This window comes from Leptinotarsa decemlineata, unplaced genomic scaffold (assembly GCF_025532065.1).
Source record: "Leptinotarsa decemlineata unplaced genomic scaffold, Ldec_3_MD MMD2_tig00001393_RagTag_RagTag, whole genome shotgun sequence".
Lineage (NCBI taxonomy): Eukaryota > Metazoa > Arthropoda > Insecta > Coleoptera > Chrysomelidae > Leptinotarsa > Leptinotarsa decemlineata.
In genome coordinates, this window is record NW_027412562.1 from 49202 (window position 1) to 71388 (window position 22187).

At 33.2% G+C, this 22187-nt stretch overlaps 1 protein-coding gene across 1 annotated transcript in view; it reads right to left on the minus strand.

Moving 5' to 3' along the window:
• Nucleotides 1-240: 240 nt before the first annotated feature.
• The window catches only part of LOC111510224 (pickpocket protein 28), a 53027-nt gene continuing 31080 nt past the window's right edge, over nucleotides 241-22187 (minus strand). Inside the window, exons 7-9 of the mRNA XM_074176065.1 lie at nucleotides 11398-11457; nucleotides 6356-6557; nucleotides 241-611 (exon numbers count right to left, since the gene is read on the minus strand). Of these exons, the coding sequence (XP_074032166.1) occupies nucleotides 404-611; nucleotides 6356-6557; nucleotides 11398-11457 (470 nt within the window). The 3' untranslated portion in view covers nucleotides 241-403. The remainder of the gene's footprint in view (nucleotides 612-6355; nucleotides 6558-11397; nucleotides 11458-22187) is intronic.

Genomic DNA, 22187 nt, shown 5'->3' on the forward strand with positions numbered 1-22187 from the left:
TGTTACTCAACAAGGGATGCTTCAATGAAGTTTCTTTATATGAAAGATCCTATCTTTTTTTCGATGAGTACTCACCTCCTTAAATGTTTTACACTCATTCAGTATATTGTCTCCAACCCTCTATTTATTATATATCGACTACTTATTGGACAAACCCCCGAATCCAATAAATCTTTGAAATACAGAGCTACATGTACATGAAGTTTGAAGAAATGGGTAATACCAGAAAAGACAAAAAAATTCAACTTTTTCATGTATTTCGAAAATAAAACCAATTTCAGAATATTTATACAAAAATCTTCGAAACATAGTCAAAACACGAAAAAGGATAAGATGAAATTTGTAGTCATAATATGATATAGTTGTAGTGCAGAGTATTTTGACTCCAATCAATCTAGTTTTCTCAAAAATTACTGTCAAGCATAAAATTACACCACAATCGTACAGTTAGAAAATAAAAAATTTCCACAGCTGATAACAAGGAGAATCCTGTGAAAAGCCCCAGTAGTCCACCAAAGTTTGCCAAGAAATCAAAAGGGCCATAGAGCTCGTTTCGTTGGGATGTCAGAAATTTATCCCTCTTGAAAAAAATGGATAACTTCGAAATATGGCTGAAACAAAAACAAACCGAGTTTTGTAACTTTTAAGAAATTTCGTTGAATGATCATTATCAGTCTATTCTAGTACCTGACAAAAAACCTATTTAGGAATGCAAATTGAGTAATTAGAATCAATTAATTTATTTTAATTCATCAGTTCAGTATTCTAAACTTTTGTCCTTTTGCATAAATTTCAGAGTTAACAACTCGCATTGATCACAGGAATTTTCCGTAAATATATATATATATATATATATATATATATATATATATATATATATATATATATATATACTATCGCATAGTACACAACGGATGAACACCCGGAAAAACAACACATCATATATATATATATATATATATATATATATATATATATATATATATATATATATATATATATATATATATATATCACGGGCAGGCGGTCCTCGATTGAAGACAAAATGTGAAAAACCAGAAAAGTACTTGATAAAAATAGCTGCGTAAACGCGAGTGAAACATAAGTGGAACCACCTATTGGTGTGACACCCAAGTCAACTTGCTGAGTTTTTAAGTCAGTGTTGGTGGTTTGACCAATCAACCGACAACTGCGGTAGCAGAAATTTTGGAAGCTAACCTGAAACGCCATCGAAATCGAAACTATATGTTTCTAGAAATGATATGAAATGGTTTTTTCACATTTTGTTTTCAGTCGAGGACCGTCTGCCCGGTACTGAGGATGCCCAATAGGCTGAAACAGCTGTCTACTGGTGGCTCTTAAATTGAAATCAATATGGGAATGATCAGAGAGTATTTATCTATTTATCTTTTGATTTTGATGGAATTATTTTCCAGCGGCTTGACTGCATTAACCTTTGTCGATTTTATATATATATATATATATATATATATATATATATATATATATATATATATATATATATATATATATATAAAATATATATATATATATATATATATATATATATATATATATATATATATATATATATATATATTCAGATAGATATTTTTCGAGTGTGTATGATACAAATCAAGAATGGAATAATTCGTGGACACAACACTCAAAAAAAGAGGGGGGCAAACCGCGGACACGTGTTTCTGGCTATAGGCCTCATCAGCGCGGTGCAGCCAAGTGTAAAGATGGGCAACACTTGTTTGCCAAAATCAGAAAACATCACAAACGCACGGAGTCAACAACAGGAGCCAACCGCACATTTGTGGTTCCAGTTAGAAGACACAGAATTCCCAGGCTACATCTAACATGACCACGGAGGCAGCTATAGCCCCCCTTTTTTTTTGAGTGTTGTGTCCACGAATTATTCCATTCTTGATTTGTATCATTCACACTCGATAAAATCTCTATCTCTGTATTTATATCCTGGACCCGGATGATGCACACAAAAAAATTACAGCTCTTCAAAAGTATATAATGAAAATCGATTGAAAATATAATGAAAGTGAATCCAGCATATTTTTATATGAAACCACGAAATTTGTTTAGCCCAAAAACGTTTTAAAGGGGCATTGAACCCCTATAACCCCGCAAACTTTTCTATGCATTAAAATTATATTAATAATATTGTGATACCACCATTGGGTTCATTACATCATTTTTGATTTTTTTTGTCACGTAGCACCTTTTTAAAGAGCTAATTTTTATCGACGTTTAAGCTGTTTTTTATTAAACTTTAAAAATTTATCAGTTGGCTGTTCAACAAATGTAGTTTGCATGCATAAATAATAAACGGTTGCTCCAACAATTACATGCTGTATTTTATTGCGCATTTCAAGAGGATTGAGAAAAAATAAATAAATATAGTTGAAAAAAAATTAAAAAATACGCTTTTAAAGAACATCGAACTAAAATAGTTGAAAATATTTTTTTAAAATAAGCTTCAAACAATAACGAACGGAAAATACTAGTATTACTGTGAAAAGAGCGACGGGCGCTTGATATACACAAAATTTGACACAAAACTTATTGGAAAAAAAAAATTCAACTTTTCATGTCGATGTTCTTTAACAACGCGTTTTTATTAAATATATTTATTTTTCATTTTTTAGTTTCGTATGCTATAAACGCGTATTTTTTAATCTTTTTAAACTACATTTATTTTATCTAAACTTTGGGATCAGTAAGCCGCATATAGTTTAGAAAAATGACCATTGATATTCTCCGATTCCGGAAAGGAAGCCTGAAAATCAGCTACCAAGTCCAAGGAAGGCAGCAGGCCCGCAAAGTAGTGTTACAAATAAAGCAGCAGGCGCACGTGTTCATAAAAAAGACTTTTCTCAAATGAAGAAACACTTGTAAAGTGAGTTCGAATTATATCAACGAGTTTACGTTCAGCGCCATCTGCCCGCGAATAGATCAAGCAATAATGTTGATAATTCTGTCAATCACAGATCCCGAGCATTCAAACGGGAAAGAAGAGTTACAAACATACATACATACATACATACAGGTGAAGCTAATAAAAGCGTGTTGAAATAATTAATTAAAAAACTTTTTTTTACAATAGTTTATATATTTGCAGAAATGGCAGATATGCATTTACGTCTGGTCAGGTGAGTTTGGTCAGGTTAAAACAAGGTTTCAAATAATTATCTGTAATTCTGGTGGTCACAAGTGAATGACAATGGTTGCAAGGCGTTATACGAAAAAGTATTCCAATCGGAAAATGTTTATGACTTAACAGATTTCGTGGTTCTATATGAAAAAGCTGCTCTATAAGAAAGCTATGGATACATTTCCATTACAGAACATTAAACAGTTAATGGAGAAATAAAAAAAATGACATTTCGTACTTTCTGAGAGCAGTAACTCATTTTGTGTACACATTTGTGGAATTGGCCACGGTGGTAGTGTGCCCGACTCACAATCGGAAGACCGTGGGTTCGACTCCTGCCTCGACCAGATATTTTCCTCGAGATAATTTATCTGGTTGAAGCTGGGATGATTCTGCAACCGTGATAGGAATCACACGTTAAAAGGTAAGACCTCGTTAGTCCTTAGCTCGCAACAAGTTTCTCAACTTCTGAAAGTTGTCGTTCGTATGGGGGCGACAGCTGATTAACGGAAAAACATATTTTAAAACAGATTTACATTGAGATGAGTTATATCCAATCTAGTTAATTTTGACCTCAGAATATGTGGTTCAATTGTTTGTCACATTCTGTATATTGTCAATAAGTGTCATAATGGTCATGAGTCATAATGGACATTTATGGTGAATTTAGAATTAACTGCTGAACTCTTATACAAACAGTGATCTTGAACTTGCGGTCAATCTTTTACGAGTAGGTCTCAGTTGAATTGTCACAAATGTACCTGAGTAATACGTTCAACTAAAGAAAAAATAATTTTTGAATAATTATTGTTATATGAATATTGATTTTAAAAAAACATGTTTTTCTATACAGTTCATAATGGAATCGAATCATATATCATCCATTAACTGATTCGTGACAAAATTATGTGAATTGGGTGCTTCAGATTGTTATGTTATCCAAATTGGTGCTGGTGTATATAGCAAGTGTCTCATTCTGAAATATTGGATGCCCACCATTGGGGATGACAGTGTTCCATGTAAGTGAAATTTAAGTGAAAAAATTTGTTATGGGGAATTTCAATCACTATTTGAGAAATTGTTGATGATGTTGGCATATCGGTTGGCTCATGACATGCAGTTTTTCTGTAAATTTTTGGGCATAAACTTGTAGCAGTTCCATAATTGCTGAATTTTGACCAAAAAAACCGTCGCATGAGCATCGCTCAGAATTTGTTGAATGACGTCAACGACGATCCAGATCTACTCAAAAGGGTCAATACATTACATTCAATACATTAGACCACAATATTCTGTGTAGGAAAATGTCAAGTCTCGGATTTAGTAAGGAACTGTAGATCTATTGAAAAGTTACCTCAGGAATCGAACTCAGTCAGTATGTCTGGATGGAAAGTGTTCTAGTGCTTTACCTACTGACTATGGAGTACCTCAGGGCTCTATCCTTGGTTCCATTCTGTTCTCTCTTTATATATCTGACTTTCATAAAATAATTGATCATTGCACAGTTCATTATTATGCAGATGACACTCAGTTATATTATTGATTTCCTCCAAGTAACTGGCAGGAGGCAATGAAAAAAATCAACAGCGATCTATCTATAGCCCATAACCTGAAATTGAATTCTGAAAAATCTCAGCTGATACTTTTTGGCCCGAAACACAAAAGGTGGGAAATTGAAGGAATATTGAAATTAAACTTGGACAAGACTTACTACATATAATTACAGAAAACAAGAACTTGTGTTTGTGGCTAGATGCTGATCTGAGATTTCACAAACATATAAATTCACATTGTCATAGCTCGTACAGTATCTTACGTCAACTTTATAAAAGTTGAGATTTAATGACTTCCAAACTGAAGTTGAAACTTTGCGAAACCCTCATATTGTCTAGATTAGCAAATTGCGGTATAATCTACGGGCCTGCTTTGATACAAAATGATGTGAATCGCTTACCAAAAATACAAAACAATTGAGGATACACTACAAAAACACACTTTTGTCTATTTTCCACTATATTGTGGAAATAGTGGAAAATAGACAAAAGTGTGTTTTTGTAGTGTATCCTCAGTGAACATGAATTTCCACAAAATAAACAAGTCGTCAATCGAAGAAGACAAAACAATTGCATTCGTCTTTCTTATCGTTTGAGAAAATTCGACTATATATCCCCCAAGATCAAGAAGTCAGGTTGGTTACCGATTGCTAAAACCTGGCATTTCTACCTACTCGTCAATACATATAAATTCCTCATTTACAAGAAGCCAAATTATATTAATGAAAGATATAAAACTTTCAGATCTCAGAATAATTCGAGGGCACGAAACCGTAACACTTTCATTAATCCAAAACACTCGACAGCCTCCTTTTGTCGTAGTTTTATTTACAACTCTATTGAATAATATAACGCTCTGCCCAGTGAATATAAACACTACTCCATATATAATTTCAAGAAAAAGTTGAAAACATACCTAAAGTCTTCTGGATAGATAATATATTCAGGTTATGCGTTGCTCATATGGTTTTCCCTTTGTTTCACTTTTGTGTATGTTTTGCTATATATTTTATCTTATTTAAGCTTGATAGATTTTTAATAATTAATTTGAAATTTATAACCTTTGTTTTTTTCTTAGTTTCACAAAGATTCATGAACTACTCACTTGCCAATGTATACTAAGTGATCATTTTTATATTTCTATATAATACATGCCATCCCCTAGGTTAAGTTGTAAAACAGCCTTGGCTGAACTTCGTCCTTTCATTGATTTTGTATCTACTTGTTCTTTATAAACAATATATGTCAATGAATAGAGCCCATTTATCATTATTATTATTATATCTGATTCAATTCCATAATGAATTTTAGAGAACAAATTGAATAGAAGAAACTGTTGTTTTTTGTATAATACAATGTTCATATAAAAGTAGTTGTTTCGAAAGTATTTTCCTTTCTTCACTTCTTTGCATGATCTACACATCTTTGCGAAGAGTTCACTTTGAGTCTCATAACTTTCGGCCTTCCTTTGGAAAATTCCATATTTTTTGTACGAAGATGGTGAACTAGAGAGCCAAAACTTTTTTTTCCCAACAACGCTAAAATTATACCACTTCCAATTTGAACAATAATGAACTAGTGTGACACTGATATTTTACAGAATTTTTTCACAGTTACAGAAACTTACAGTTCCGAAACGTTCAATAAGTACATTTCCTCCAGGAACGTAATTGCTCTTTCGGCTTGCATTTGCTTCTTCCATGAATATAATGTACTGCTAGTTTCTACATCATATGAAATTTCCGTACACAGAGGCATGCAATTGCAGGTGGAATCAACATCAAATATTCCATCTAATAGGCTGGTCAGCTCAAATTCCTTAATATCATCTAAAATCAGAAAAGTCGTCAGCAGGTTGTCAATTAAATTATTTCATCGGATCGCTGGGATTATTTCATGAGACAGACAGGGGTTCCTCAGGAGTCTATTTTAGGATCATTCTTTCTCATCATAAACACTGCAAATATTTCAAATGGGATGGACGTTGTGGAGTGCAGGCTTATGCAGTTGATACACAGTTGTATCTGAACTTCAATATGGTGAGCCCAGATGCAGCTATGGAAATCATTAACGATGAACTCAAAAAGGGTAAAGTATGAGCTTGAGGAAATTATGCAAAGCTGAAATTGGATGAACCTTAATTAGGTTTCTTTGTTAATGAAAATAATATAAATATTCTAAAAAAAACATGGTTATCCACATAGACAACATAGAAATCCCTTACAACTCTCTTACTCCCTCATACTCATTGATTCTGTTATGCATTTCTCCCAGCACATCAAAAGTCTGGTTGGATCACTTGAGGTGATTTGGAGTAATAGGCATATTCTCACTTTCAAATGGAAACGTACACTTTGTGAGTCACTTGTTACGAGTCACTTCAACTACTGTTACTCATTTAACGGTCCATGCTGGACGATCGTTGTTAAATGCGAGTTTAAAAATACAAAATAGTTGTTATAGGCTCATCTTTGGGATAAGTAAATATGAACTCATCTCTCATAGACTCATTAAAAATAGAAGACGACTTCACTCAAGTACCTTCGTTGAAAAACTTTTGAATAATCCTGATCCACCAATCCCCTGATCCCCGGTCTCGAATCCATACGAAGAATCTCAGAAACAAGTGTACCTCCAGCGTTCCTCAGCATAAAACAGCAATTTTTCAAAGACTATTTGTCATTAATGCAAACCGTACACAGTGGAAAATTGGACAATTTTCAAGGAAACCTCCTGTTTTCAAACTAGGTAGACGAAAACTGATGACTGTGTGAGAGGGTCAAATTTTATGACAAACCTAATGGTAAAAACCGCATATCGATATCTATTATCGTTTCTGATTTACAGCATGTCTCTCGAAAATGTACATTTTCGAACAGATGCTGTAACTTTTTTCCTGTCAAAAATTACTTGTTTGTTTGAAAACATTTCCAAAGCGCTCCACGTAGAATCAAATGGTGTGTAAAACTCCTTTTTTCACATGAGATATCAATCCAGATTTAAAATTATCCTATGAATTGTACCGACAGAAAGTTAAGAGCTTGCGTATATCGTTCGCATTGTAAGGCCATGAAGAATGCGAAGATTGTGGAAGTTTCAAATTACATGGCCATTCAGAAGAAAATCTACAACTCCTTTGTGAACAATGCCAAAACTGGAAAATTCACATAGATAAGGCCACTAAAGCTCGAAATCTGTATCGCGAACATGCTCAACAGTCATTTGCAGATGGCACACTTTGTTTTTCAGCAGATTTACAAAAACTAATTATGTTGCCACGTGTCGATAGTTTCAAAAAACTTATCTTCACAAAAAGGATCGTTTTATATAACGACGAAAGCTTCGTTCCAGTAGGGAATAAATCAGATAATAAACCACTTGCGTGTTTATGGCATCAGGGTATCACTGGTCGAAAAGAGGAGGACATTATTAGTACCTTCTACGCATTTTTTTTTGAAATATAGAGATTCACCACGTATTGTTCTGTGGTTGGACAACTGCTCCAGTCAAAATAAAAATTGGTGTTTTCTGAGTGTTTTGGTATACGTCGTAAAATCAGATGACGTGGCCGTTGATGAAATTGATATACAGTACTTTGTTCCTGGTCACACATTAATGTCAGCTGATAGCTTTTACCATCAGGTGGAAGCTGCTTTGAAGAAACAGAAAGAGACATACGATTTCAGGGATTTCTCACAATATGTTCAAAGTGCCAATAAGTCAAAAGTGGACGTGAAACAAATGAAACACACAGACTTTTTTCTCTGGAAGGATTTCAAGTCGCAACAAAAAATTCAAAATGCAGAAAACAGATTATACTTAGAAGACATCGTCCATATAAAAGCAGAGGGAGGAATTATTATCTGAAATGTAAAACTGATTTGACGAAAGATGATTATATGACACTGGATTTTCTGCGTAAAAATAACATGAAAAACAATGGAATGCCCGCACCATCCCCTTTATCTTCACCTTGTGGAGTGTCAATAGAAAAACCAGAAAGTATTCTCAAGAATCTCAATAGTGTTATTCCGAATAATAGGAAACAATTTTGGGAAGAGTTGAAAATCAGGCCCCCTTTGCCTTCAAAAAATTAAGAATTCATGATAAATTACAATGACAATGTTAATTGATATTTCAATGAAGCAATATAAAATGATTTGCAATGTAGTTTCTTATTTACACTATTCAGCGATAATAAAGCAGTATGTGCGTGTATATACTGCATTTTTCGTTTGTGATGGTTACACAATTTCTGCAGTATATGTTTTTTCTAGTGGAAAAACGTGGAGTATTTGAAAGATTACTATTGTGGAAAGTAAATAATGTCCAAGTTAATCAAGGAACACGTGTATCACTGCGCAATTGACCGTACATTCTCTTGGTCAAAGTTAAATGCAAATAGTCGCGTATCTCAAAATGGCTGTTTTATACATGCGGCACTTTTGCTTAGCAGTGCAGATTTCCTCTATTGAAATAAAGTTTAAAATAAAGCTTGGAATGTGGCATACTTGATGTTTTGCTAGATTCATTTTTGAAATACAGAGCTTTTAGGCTTTTCATGTAAAGTTTGAAACGCACAATATGATTAAGAATGCTTTGGACGATGCGGCAATAAAACAAAATGCAAATATTCACTGGTAACTGTCAAAGTTTGATTCAAGCAGTGAATACGCTTTTCAATTAGTGGTTTTCATTCAATTTTCAAACATATTCCCAGTGTTTTATGGATAGATAGGTCACCAAACCTATTGCTTATGGACTTTCACTCCTAGGGAAGGTTGAAAATGTTATTTTTGAATTGCCGACCAATTCTGCAATTGCGGCAGTAATGCAAAGTTTTGCTTCTCTCACTTCTTTTAAACTGATTGATTCAGCAAAAATGTTGAATTACCTTTTCTGGAAAAATATATTTCATTTTTCGTTATCATTTCTGTTATTGTTGTTGAAGTTTCATTTATTAGTAGTAAATATAGTATAAATTGTAATCAGTTTCATTGAAACTATGCTCTTCAATTATTGCTGTGAAAATTTTTCTCAGCATTTGATAGCTACTACTGAAAAATTTCTTTTTGTTTTACCGCCGCGTCGTCCGAAGCCTACTTGATCAAAGTGTGCGTTTCTACATGAAAAAACATAAAAGCTCTGTATTTCGAATATGTTTCTAGCAAAACATCAAGTGTGCTACATTTTCGAATATGCAATTAGGCGCTCTATTGAAATATGCAGGTATATACAGGATGTCTTATTGAAAAAATAGTTTTCCATCAATAACTATTGATATCTCATTTGAGAAAATACGTTTTTTACACCATTCAATTCTACGTGAAGAGTGTTTTGTGAATGTTTACATAGAAACAAGAAATTTTCGACATAAAGAAAGTTACAGGAATGCACATTTTTTGAAAAACATGCTGTAATTCAAAAACGTGTGTGTATTCATGTGTGACAACATGAAAAGTCGAAGTAAACAAGTATACATATTCAAAATAATTTCTCTGAATTGATTGAAGTTCATCAAATTGTAACTCAAATACTCATCCTGAACAATATCTTAAACGATATCTTATCTGAAACATTGATTTTCTTTGTTACTCCGAGGATTTTTTTCAGATATATCTGTTACTGCGATAATGAGAAAGAAAATAGTTATTATTTCACTGATCGAGAGAAAAAAATGCAGATACTGGTGCAGATATCAACAGTTACAGACCTAGGGCAGAAATATTCAGCTGTCTGGTATCCTCTACGACCGTATTTCAGGCAGAAACCTACGTCATTTACTCGTTATGTGAACAGATTGGTGAAAATCGACCTCACACATAAATCAATGATAATATCCTGGAATACCCTGATGATAGCATTTGGTGCTAACCACGCTGAGTCTAAGATGGTGAAGAACTGCCAACAATGTGTCTGTGGTCTTATTTCTGGCTACACTGGCTTTGAACGTTAATAAAGCTATTAACTTCTCAGTAAAGAATCTTAGCAGAAGTTGTCACTGGGATCAGTTCAGATTTGGCAATATTGATTGCCTAGATCGTAAGAAACGTATCATACTTCTGTCAAAATCTACCAGGATTAGCTCGTTTTAAGAAATGTATGCTACCTTCAAAGAATGCCATCAAACATTGTAAAAGGTGAAAAAGGCCAAAAAAGATCGACAAAAACCTCTGACTTCGAATCAACGTATAGAGAGACTTGGACTTTCGGAAGATCTGGAGTGGCAAAAATGAATTTTTCATCATTGCCATATGGATATGGAAAAACTCCCATCGACAAAAAATTCGCCTTCAGACCTACTTGCAGGGTCGACTAGACTCATTTACTCTGAAGTCAATCATCCAAACCCATTGCAAACATTTTTCCAGATGATATCAGTTATAGTTATCTCCTGATGATGCCGAGGTGGTTAGCGAAACGCGCACCGTAAGACGATATTTTTCATGTGGAAAAAATTGTTTTCAATAGATTAATTCCAGCTGAGAATTTTGATTTTCACTATAATATTATATATTATATAAAGTAGTGAAAATCATACAATAAACTGTATTGATTAGTTTTTCAATATGGATTTTCATCAAGTATCGGCCAGTTCTATTCAATTAAAGTTTTGAATCTATCAAACTGACTTCACCTACTATAAAACTTCGCCACCTTGATACTTACGTAGAGAACGTTTCACACATCTCCGCTTTGAGTTGCCACATATCTTTGTTGAATTGTCCCCTAAAAAATAGTTCAATCAGAATATCAAATGTTTCGTATTTTCATCGTTCAAAAATATTCAGGTTACTATGCAGTGAGCCTATGTTAATAAAATAAACTGTTTACAAACAATAATGATAATTGGTATAGTTCAAGTAAACAATATAGTGCAACCTACCTCCCAACAGTTCCTAGGGTCATATAGGGTAATATATACAGCTGATAGTACTGTCATCTTCTAGGAGTTTGAGGAGTGCCTAGAAGATGACAGTACTACCAGTTGTCGAAATATATATATATATATATATATATATATATATATATATATATATATATATATATATATATATATATATATATATATATATATGTATATATATATATATATATATATATACATATATATATACATATATATATATACGCATCTGACGCATGATACCAAGCCCGCTATATGCCGAGGGTCAGTCGAAGCCCGGGTTGAGAGGAAGGTCGGCGGGTGTATATAAGAAATATATTCGCTGAATATATTGTACGTATATTACGAATCCATTGATATTCATTCGCTTATACAAAGCCCCATTGTATATAAGTATATATTCTGAAGATATAACCAAGCCCCTACGGTGTTGCCTAGATATTTGGTCGTAGGTATGACAAAAGTGGATATAATATTTGAAATAGGAGATTTAAAGTTTATTGTTGACGGTCGATGGGAAGAGGTAAATTGTCAAATAAGTCAAGGGTTTCGACGGTACTCCTCAGATAAAGTACATATTATCTGAGATCAAATTATATCTTTGATTCATAGGTATGATTGGAAAGATTCGTATGAAAATAAACACTTTTTGTTTGAATTCAGTTATCCATTCACCAGTTTAAAAATACTTGCACTTGACGTGCGTTTCGCCAACAAGGTTGGCATGTCCAGAATAACAAATTAATACTTTGGTTGTAGTATCAAGTATGTTTTCCTTGTTGCTGAAATTCATGTTGTGTAAATGTTTTTCCTGTTTACAGTATAGGAAGTTGAGAGCTTTTGTACCTCTGATAATTCAAAACTTACATTAATTCAATGATATTCATTTGTACTCAGTTGAGGAAACATATAATTCTGTTCTTGTTCATAAAATATATTCAGTAAAATGATGAATATATCATTTCACATATTTTATTTTTGAAGACCATTTGATGAAAAATAATAAAATGAACAAATATTTTTTAATGGTTTCCAAAACCATTTTTGTCAATATATGTCGGTAGGGTATAACCATATTATACAAAAGAGTTTTTATTACAGTTGATATTGATTATGATGACTTCTATTGTTTTATTTTTTGATTCATCTCTTAAAAATGATTTTTTGAAAGACGTGCACTAGGATATCTTGCAAGCAAGGTGAAAAAGTTCAAATATTTTATTCAACTAGAAACTTTTTTCTTGAATGTCAAGTAATCTATAAAGATATTATTCAAATGGATACTTTTATAGTAACACAATTTTCACAATTGAATTGGAAATTGAATTATACGAAAATCACCTCTCCTTCTTATCAGTTTAAGTTTCTATTGGACACTGAAGACATAGACACAGAAGAAAAAATACATTTGCAATAATTTCTTTGAAAATATTATTTAATTATACGTAATTTACTATTTCTAAATCAGTGTGTTTATTGACAAATGAAATTCATTTCAAGCAATAACTGGTCTTGAATTCCCCATTAGAACCTTCGTTGGATTTATTTGAACCATGGTTTACTCAAACCTTCCTTGAAATTTTACTTTGACACTGTAATGTAATGTAGGTAATGAAACAAATCTGTGAAAATGTTTGAAACATTCTGATAATCAACAATAAAATAAATATTTCCAAATGAAATTACGAAAATTTCATCTTTCTCAACAGAACTACACAGTGGGTTCTGGTAAATTCCTACCGGAAAACAACTACTTTCTTCCCCGGCGAATACCACGTTGGTTATTGAATTATATCCGACAGACATTTATGCAAGATAACTGTTTGATCTCAAATCCATTTATGACATTTTTCACCTCTCTTCTACAAGGTGTTATGTGAAATAAGAGTTAAATGGGAAATCCTAATGCAATACCCTTAACGTTACGAAGTACGATAGGAAGCCCGCATCACGTGTAGCTAGCGCTGTATTGTAGACAAACACAAAATTAATCTTTTCTGATTGATTCGGTCATTACTTGATGAAGATCTATAGTAATTTCATAAACTACACTTTACGATCTGATCTTCACAAACTATATGTTCAAAAAATATATCACGACATGTTTCGCTAACACAATAGCTTTTTCGTAGTTAATTGAGTACTAATATATATTTTTTTAAAATAAAGTTTGTGAAGATCAGATCGTAAGGTGTAGTTTATGAAAAATCAAAATAACTCGTTTCCTACCACCAAATGTATTGGCTTTGTATAATGCACGAAAGATTGTGGGACTCCTGTGAACCGCGTACACCCTGCACTTTGTATATAATTATGCACATATACTCGCAAAGTCCTAACTGACCAATATGCCTAAGTGTGATGGTGAAAATGAAAACAGATTGCATTATATAGGTTGAATGCTTCAATTGAATAAGATTTTCGAAATAAGCAAATACTTCATGTTTTGATAAGTACCTAGAGAAACCGCACGAGCTTAATATTCTGCAACCTAGAAAATACGAAACAATGTGATTGTATTTATAATTAGTAACCTAAATGTTAATCTCATTTTATGTCAAATGTGTATTTAAACTTATCTTGACACAAATGATGATCAAAGCTTTCTGATCTCGTCTTCGTCATCGAGAGCAAAAATGAGTGGAGCAATCCAGAACAGGCTGCAAATTACATGTGTTTTATCTATAATTTTGCATTCAATTGAAGTATTTTTCGTTTGGATTCGCTTTTGTGAGTTTTGCAACCGAACATGCAGTTTTCAGTTCGAGACATTATTGAAGTTCCAAGTATATGTATTTCACTTTCAGTTTTTTTGTAATGTCGAAAAGGAGAAGGTACTTTTCAATTCATCAATCAAACGGTTTCATTCAGCTTGTCCTGTTTGTTTGTTCGTTTATTTATTTATACATTTATTTATTTGGGTCAAATTTAGTAATTGGAGTTTGACTCATTTCTTGTTGATAATTTGATCTGATATTTGGTACACATATTCAGTTTTGATGACAATACAATTTAATGAATTGTAAATTCAAGATGGCCGCAGCTACAAAATTATATATTTTTATCCCACAACTACCTCAATATGGATATCAAATGACAAGGCTTGACTGGTAGAATAGTAGTCCACTCTGAAAAAGATGCAAATTCAAGCTATAAAATGGTGAAATACATATTATATCACAACAACCTCAATATGTGTATCAAATGACGGCTTGACGAAGGTACTATAGTGGTACCTACTAATCGAAATACAAGCATGGATCTTTCCTCCAAGTCAAAATTTTGTATCGTGTTGAGGACTGTATGGCGTTAGGGTGGCTACAAATGATACGTCGTTAGCGATACATCACCCAAGTTGAGGTGAAAGGTGGCATTGGGGTGGATAAAAATTAGAAACTGAAAACTTGAAAATGTTACGTTGAAAGATTTCATCAAAATAATAATAATAATAATGATGTAGGTAATCTACTAAAAACTGGAAAATAATTTGGAAGGTCCTAGGTAGCAGTCATCACACCACTCTCCTCAGCAATCTACGGTATTGATGAGATAGCAAAATAATAAAATCGTTGGGCTTGGTATTTACATATTTACTCAGGTTACGCTTCGCCCAACGATTCCATTATTTTCTATTTGATCATTTCCGTAGACTGCTACCTAGAACTTTTCAAATTATTTTTCAATTTTTAATACATTATCCCTTTTTCGTAACCGTTTGACATAAAATATATGTTTACTCATTTTTCCAAAATATGGGCTATATAAACAAATTGATATATTTCCTGACTGAGTCATGAAAATGTAATTTCAGTACTCTAAACCGCCTGGTATAAAGCATCATCCCCACAAAAGGTGTTCCTGTAAAGGAAATAGAGAGATGCTCATTCAGCAAGTGAAATGTGAATCAAGGTAGTCCCATCATGAAAATTTTCGTAATAGTGGTTCCAAACGCTTCTAAATATCGAATATAATTCCACCAAAAGTTTTCTTTACAAATTATTACTTCATCACTATCTCGAATATATTTTCCCAATTTTGAAAACATTTTTTATTCTAGGGTTCTAGTTCAACTCTTGAATCGCAGAATTGTTGATGAATAGAAGCTTTATACTTGACGTGGACACATCGATTTCATCTGACACTGCTGTTTACGAGAAAGTGTCCCAAGACCCTGTCCTAGGTCAATTTTTCTAATAACTCACGTAACCAAAATTAGACACTATTTGAATAGTTCTGAATCACTCCATGCTAATGATACCAAATTTTACTCCAATCCATCACCTTTTACAGGAAAATTCGGCCTCAATTCCCAAATGATGCAATGAATGGTTACTTCCATTGAATATTGCTCAATGTGTCGTCTTACATATAAAAAAACAACTGTTTTTCCTCACACATTACGATATAGTCAATCACAAACTAGAAACTGGTATTTACCTGATCTAAGACCAGTGTGTTTTATCACTTCAGACCTCACCTGGTCCAATCATATTCTATCAACAAGCGAACGTGTCAGAATTGATTTCACGAAACATTTTTACAAATACCCTTCATGACATCGATGAAACTACCATACTTACGTTCACTCTATGTTATTCAAATCTGTTGAAAAACCAACCCTCATATACTGAAAGCTACACTCGGAGGAGATCTCATCTTCTCCTTCCGCACTCTCATATAAAATTATACTAGTCTAGGCCAAATTTTCATTCAGAATTTTGATAAAAGATCATAAAACTATTGATTCAAACTGAAGAAATGAACTTTGAGACCAAACAATGAAATCAGTTTCAAGACATTCGAATTTTCAATATAATCTGTGAATGCTATTGAAAATGAAATCGATGATATTTTGTTCTGATCCTTATGTTCATAATAATTTTGTACTCTGCTATACTATCATGTTTATATTTTCATTAGCGTCCATGTGATCCTTATGTTCATGATAATTTTGTACTCTGCTATGGTATCATGTTTATATTTTTATAAGCGTCCATATTGATCTTATTTTATTTATTAGACTTTCATAGGACACTGTCCTCAGCTTTTAACTATGTTTATTATGTTTAATTATATTTATTATTATATTTCAAATAGAGTGAGTCAATTCACTATGTAAAAGTTCATTTGAATGGAAATAAGGTCTCTGGAGCCATTTGAAAGCTATATATAGAGCAATTAAAATTGGCACTATGGGTAAAATATATGAGTAGTATATTTCAGTTAACATAATTCTTCTGAGTTTCATAATAAAATATCCAGGAAATTAAATACACTCTCACATACAACGCTCTCAATTTCATTTCCACCACCTCACTCAATGAACAAAGAGAGAGAGAGAGAGAGAAAGAGAGAGAGAAAAAGAGAGAGAGAGAGTAGCTACTTTTTGACTTGAGTCATTTTTTACTTTTGAAAACCGTTTTCTTATCTATACTTCCATAGTTAACATTTTAACGGAAAAAATTATAGTTTCACCGTTAACATCTGTCGTTTCCATACGAACAACAAACCTCGAAATTTGTGCTATCTGAAGATAAACACGGTCTTACCTTTTAACGCATGATTCTTAGCGATCCCAAAAATGATGCCATGATTATGTACTCAAGAAAAATGAAATATCTTTCATATATTAAAAATTGGATTTTTCTTAACAAAAACAAAAGAAAACTTGTTCAAAGTTGAAAAGGGAATACATTTCTGAAAGCACATTGGCCTGAAAATATCTGAAAACAATCCCAATATCGAAAAAATCGACTCATTTTTCAATTATTTAAGTTGTAATAAACAACACCCCCTATAGTTATACCCGGGAATGAGTGAGTGATTTAGGCCAACATGCTTTTTTCAAAAATTGTAGTATTCTTTTAGTTATTCAGCTAAATATAACGAAACGAAATGTGGAGACTGAGAATTCGGAGTTTCATGTATCTAATGCTTGAATCGTGATACAAAACCTAACGATCATTACCCATTGATGCCAAATGTATGGGCTTTGTATAATGCGTGATATCTAATGGGACTCGTATGAACCGTATTAAATCCGCACAATATATATAATTTTATACATATCTGCTAGCGCGCCCCCTACCTGAAATAGCGAGAACTAAAGGTGTATATCTTGAGACGTTTTCCGTCGTTTACAAAGCCCGGGCTATATTTCGTTTATGAGGTGCCCTACTCATTTCTAACCTGATGAAAACGATATACACGTGAATTTTTACGAAGCCCGAGACCGGGCTTCACAAAAGTGTATAAGGCTTGGTATAGTGGTCCTGTGTAGCGTTTCGGGCTTCGTAATGGGGGTTAATACGTATATATGTATATATATATATACATATATATATATATACATATATATATATATATATGTATATATATATATATATATATATATATATATACATATATATATATATATATATATATATATATATATATATATATATATATATATATATATAAATAAAAAATGTAACAAATCGTGGACATAACACTCCAAAAAGGGGGGCAAACCGCGGACACGTGTTTCTGGCTATTGGCCTCATCAGCGCGGTGTAGCCAAGTGTAAAGATGGGCAACACTTGTTTGCCGAAAGCAGAAAACAACATAGACGCACGGAGTCAACAACAGAAGCCAACCGCACATTTGTGGTTCCAGTTAGAAGACCTAGAATTCCCAGGCTACATCTAACATGACCACGTAGGCAGCTATAGCTACCTGCGTGACATCCGGGTTCAGGATATAAATACAGAGAGATATTTTATCGAGTGTGTATGATACAAATAAAAAATGCACCGCGCTGATGAGGCCAATAGCCAGAAACACGTGTCCGCGGTTTGCCCCCCTTTTTGGAGTGTTATGTCCACTATTTGTTACATTTTTTATTTGTATCATACACACTCGATAGTATATCTCTCTGTATTTATATCCTGGACCCGGATGTCACGCAGGTAGCTATAGCTGCCTACGTGGTCATGTTAGATGTAGCCTGGGAATTCTAGGTCTTCTAACTGGAACCACAAATGTGCGGTTGGCTTCTGTTGTTGACTCCGTGCGTCTATGTTGTTTCCTGCTTTCGGCAAAAAGTGTTGCCCATCTTTGCACTTGGCTGCACCGCGCTGATGAGGCCAATAGCCAGAAACACGTGTCCGCGGTTTGCCCCCCTTTTTGGAGTGTTATGTCCACTATTTGTTACATTTTTTATTTGTATCATACACACTCGATAAAATATATATATATATATATATATATATATATATATATATATATATATATATATATATATATATATATATATATATATATATATATATATATATATATATAAAAAATCTAGAAAGGTTAATGCAGTCAAGCTGCTGGAAAATAATTCCATGAAAATCAAAAAATGAATGGATAAGTACTCTTTGATCATTCCCATATTGATTTCAATTTAAGAGCCACCGGTATACAGCTGTTTCAGCTTATTGGGCATCGTCAGTACCGGTCAGGCGGTACTGACGATATATATATATATATATATATATATATATATATATATATATATATATATATATATATATATATATATATATATATGTATATATATATATATAGAAATATGGATATTATCGAGTGTGTATGATATAAATCAAGAGGGATAAATTCCTGGACAGAATACTCAAAAAAAGGGGGCAAACCGCGGACACGTGTTTCTGGCTATTGGCCTCATCAGCGCGGTGCAGCCAATTGCAAAGATGGACAACAACTGGTTACCAAAAAAAAAATCACATATGCACATATTTGTGCATATGTGAATGTGTATGGTTTTGTTTAATATATTGAATGTGAGGTCTTGTTGTGTTTTGATTTGTACTTGTTCCTCGATGAGTGATTTATGACTGTTGAATTTATGGATGTTCAAGTTTTCCCAAATGTCCATGCGGTTTCCCTTGTTGACTTGTTTTATGAGTTTTATGTTCATGTGGGGGGAAATTATGTTTGTTTTGTATGGTGTGTGTTGCAAGGTTTGATTTATATACTCTTGGATTTATGTATGCCTTTTTGTGCTAGACATACACATTCCTAGAGAAGATCTAACACAAAGGAGAGTACCTGATGCAGAACAAATATAGGCAAATTTACCTAAAGTACCTGAAATACCTGAGTTAAGACGCTCTGACCGTATAAAGAGGCAGACAACAGGATGACCAGTTCAGTTTGAAGGGTGTCTAGAAGCGAAAGCGCTCACATATAATTTATAGAAGATATAAAGCTTCAAATCCTTTTTGTAGAATTTGATATTGAAATACTCAAAATAAAGGAAAATTAGTTGCATCAATCAAAATATATATATATATATATATATATATATATATATATATATATATATATATATATATATTACACTTGGCTGCACTTACACTTGGCTGCACCATACTGATGATGGGCCAAAAGCCCTAAACACGTGTCTATGGTTGGCCACTTTCTTGAGTGCCATGTCCGATTGATAACTTTCAAATTCAAATAACAGAGTGATGATTGAAAATACTTCTGAATACTTCTTCCTCACATATAACATAAATATATATACTATCGAACTTTCTTCGAAAGCTTCTGATAATTCATCTTCCATATTCTCTGTTTCACTATCACTGTCGTCATTTAAATCAATAATGAATTTATTTTCACCATTGATATGGAAATGTCCAATCTTCATATAGTCTTCTTCAACTAAAATTACTTTTTAATCCTCTTCTGACAGTCTTCTTCAGTAATATCAGATACTTAACTAGCTCTTGTACCATCTCATCAAATTTTGGAAAAATTAATTTACGCCTGACGATTTCTTTCAATTTTTCCCAAATCAACTCGATAGGATTGAAAGCACAAAAATAGGGGGAAGTCTCAGTATGGTGTGTCCATACTTTTCAGCAATACTCTGAAAGGCACACACTTTTTCAAATGTTTTTGTCTGTAAAACTTCAAGTAGTTGGTTTTTGGTATAGTTATCTTCAAAATACAAATTATCATCCTTAAAAAAACTTTGCATTTCATCTTTCTTCGAATTTTTATTCGGTACTTTGATGAGCTGTCGTAAATGATAGGAAGCGTTGTCAAGAACTATTACATTATTCGTATCCAAATTTGGGATCAATGTGTTTTCAAACCATCTCTCAAGAATATTAGCTTCCATGTTCTTATGATAGTCAACATTGCAGTCCTCAAGTTTTTTTCCACATAATTTCAAAGAATTAGGAACCCATCCTTCACTTCCTCTGCAATGCACAATGATTAGTCGCGATCCTCTGTTTGCAGGCATGTTAGGCGTACACATTCTCGAACCATCAGTCCACCCTTTCGTAACTGTGTTGCGAGTGTAAATAGAAAATTTGTCGTTGTTTTTGTCTTTATTCAGTTATTTGTTCTGAATATTTGTTACGCAATTCCGATATTCTTTTGCTTTCTATAACTGCTTGACGTTTTTTTATTATTTTAATTCTAAATCCTAGTTTCTTTATCCAATTCTGAAGCGTTTTGTCACAGCAGCTCGCGTTATGGCCGGAAGTATTCAATTTCTTCCTTATGATTTCAGTTGTAGGAATCTCATTGCTGTTTTAACAGACGTATACTGTTTTTATAATGATTTTTCTAGATGAACATCTAAAGCTTTTGGTAATCCCATATCACATTGCGTCTTGCGGTCATAAGGTTTGTTTTTAACTATTTTACATACAGTTGAGAAAGGAATTTCGGTCAAATCTGATGTTGCTTATAATAGTTTGTTTCCCTCGAAACCAAACTTGAGATGTAGATTTTTATATACATTGAAACATACTCTCTGTGTTTCAGTATTCAAATGCATCTGAATCTTATTCTCTGATATCTCTTATTCGCATTGTTCACCATCGCCATTGGAATCACTACACTGCGTTGTTATCACACTCGTTATTACTATTAGTACTTGTCCGAGGACGCCAGATTTCAAAAAGATAACAAAAATTTCAAGTAATTATAACTGCACTAATATCGAAATTCAACACTCAAATCACGACTAGTTCATTAACCGAATATTGACGACTCAACGACGTTACTCATTCCCACATTCTATTCGTCACCGTGATATAACTTCAAATTTGATTTTATGACTCTTCAGCCAATCATAAAACTCGGATAGTAAAAAGTATCCAATACGAACCGCTAATTCTTCAGTTCACGTGGTCTAGTTGACAGCAGCATTATTTCTCTGTATTGGTTTGTTTGCCTTTGAGATGTCGATAGCTTCAACTATTCACAATACAGGTTACTTCGACTGTATACGGAATGTTTCCTCTTCGCTTGAGGCTTTGTTAACGAGATGGAGTTGTTACTAGTAAACAATATTTTTTGACATGCAGTCGAGTCGCGTTGAAATCAGTCAAATCCCAGGCACATTGCTGTTCAAGTCGGATTTTTCTTTCAATAATGAGGCACCTTAAAACCGCTCTGTAGGGAATCTACTCGAATAATTCCAGCTGTTGGAAGAACCAGAAACATTTGCAAGACTGACCGCCCTTCAAATGGTGTCTTCGTA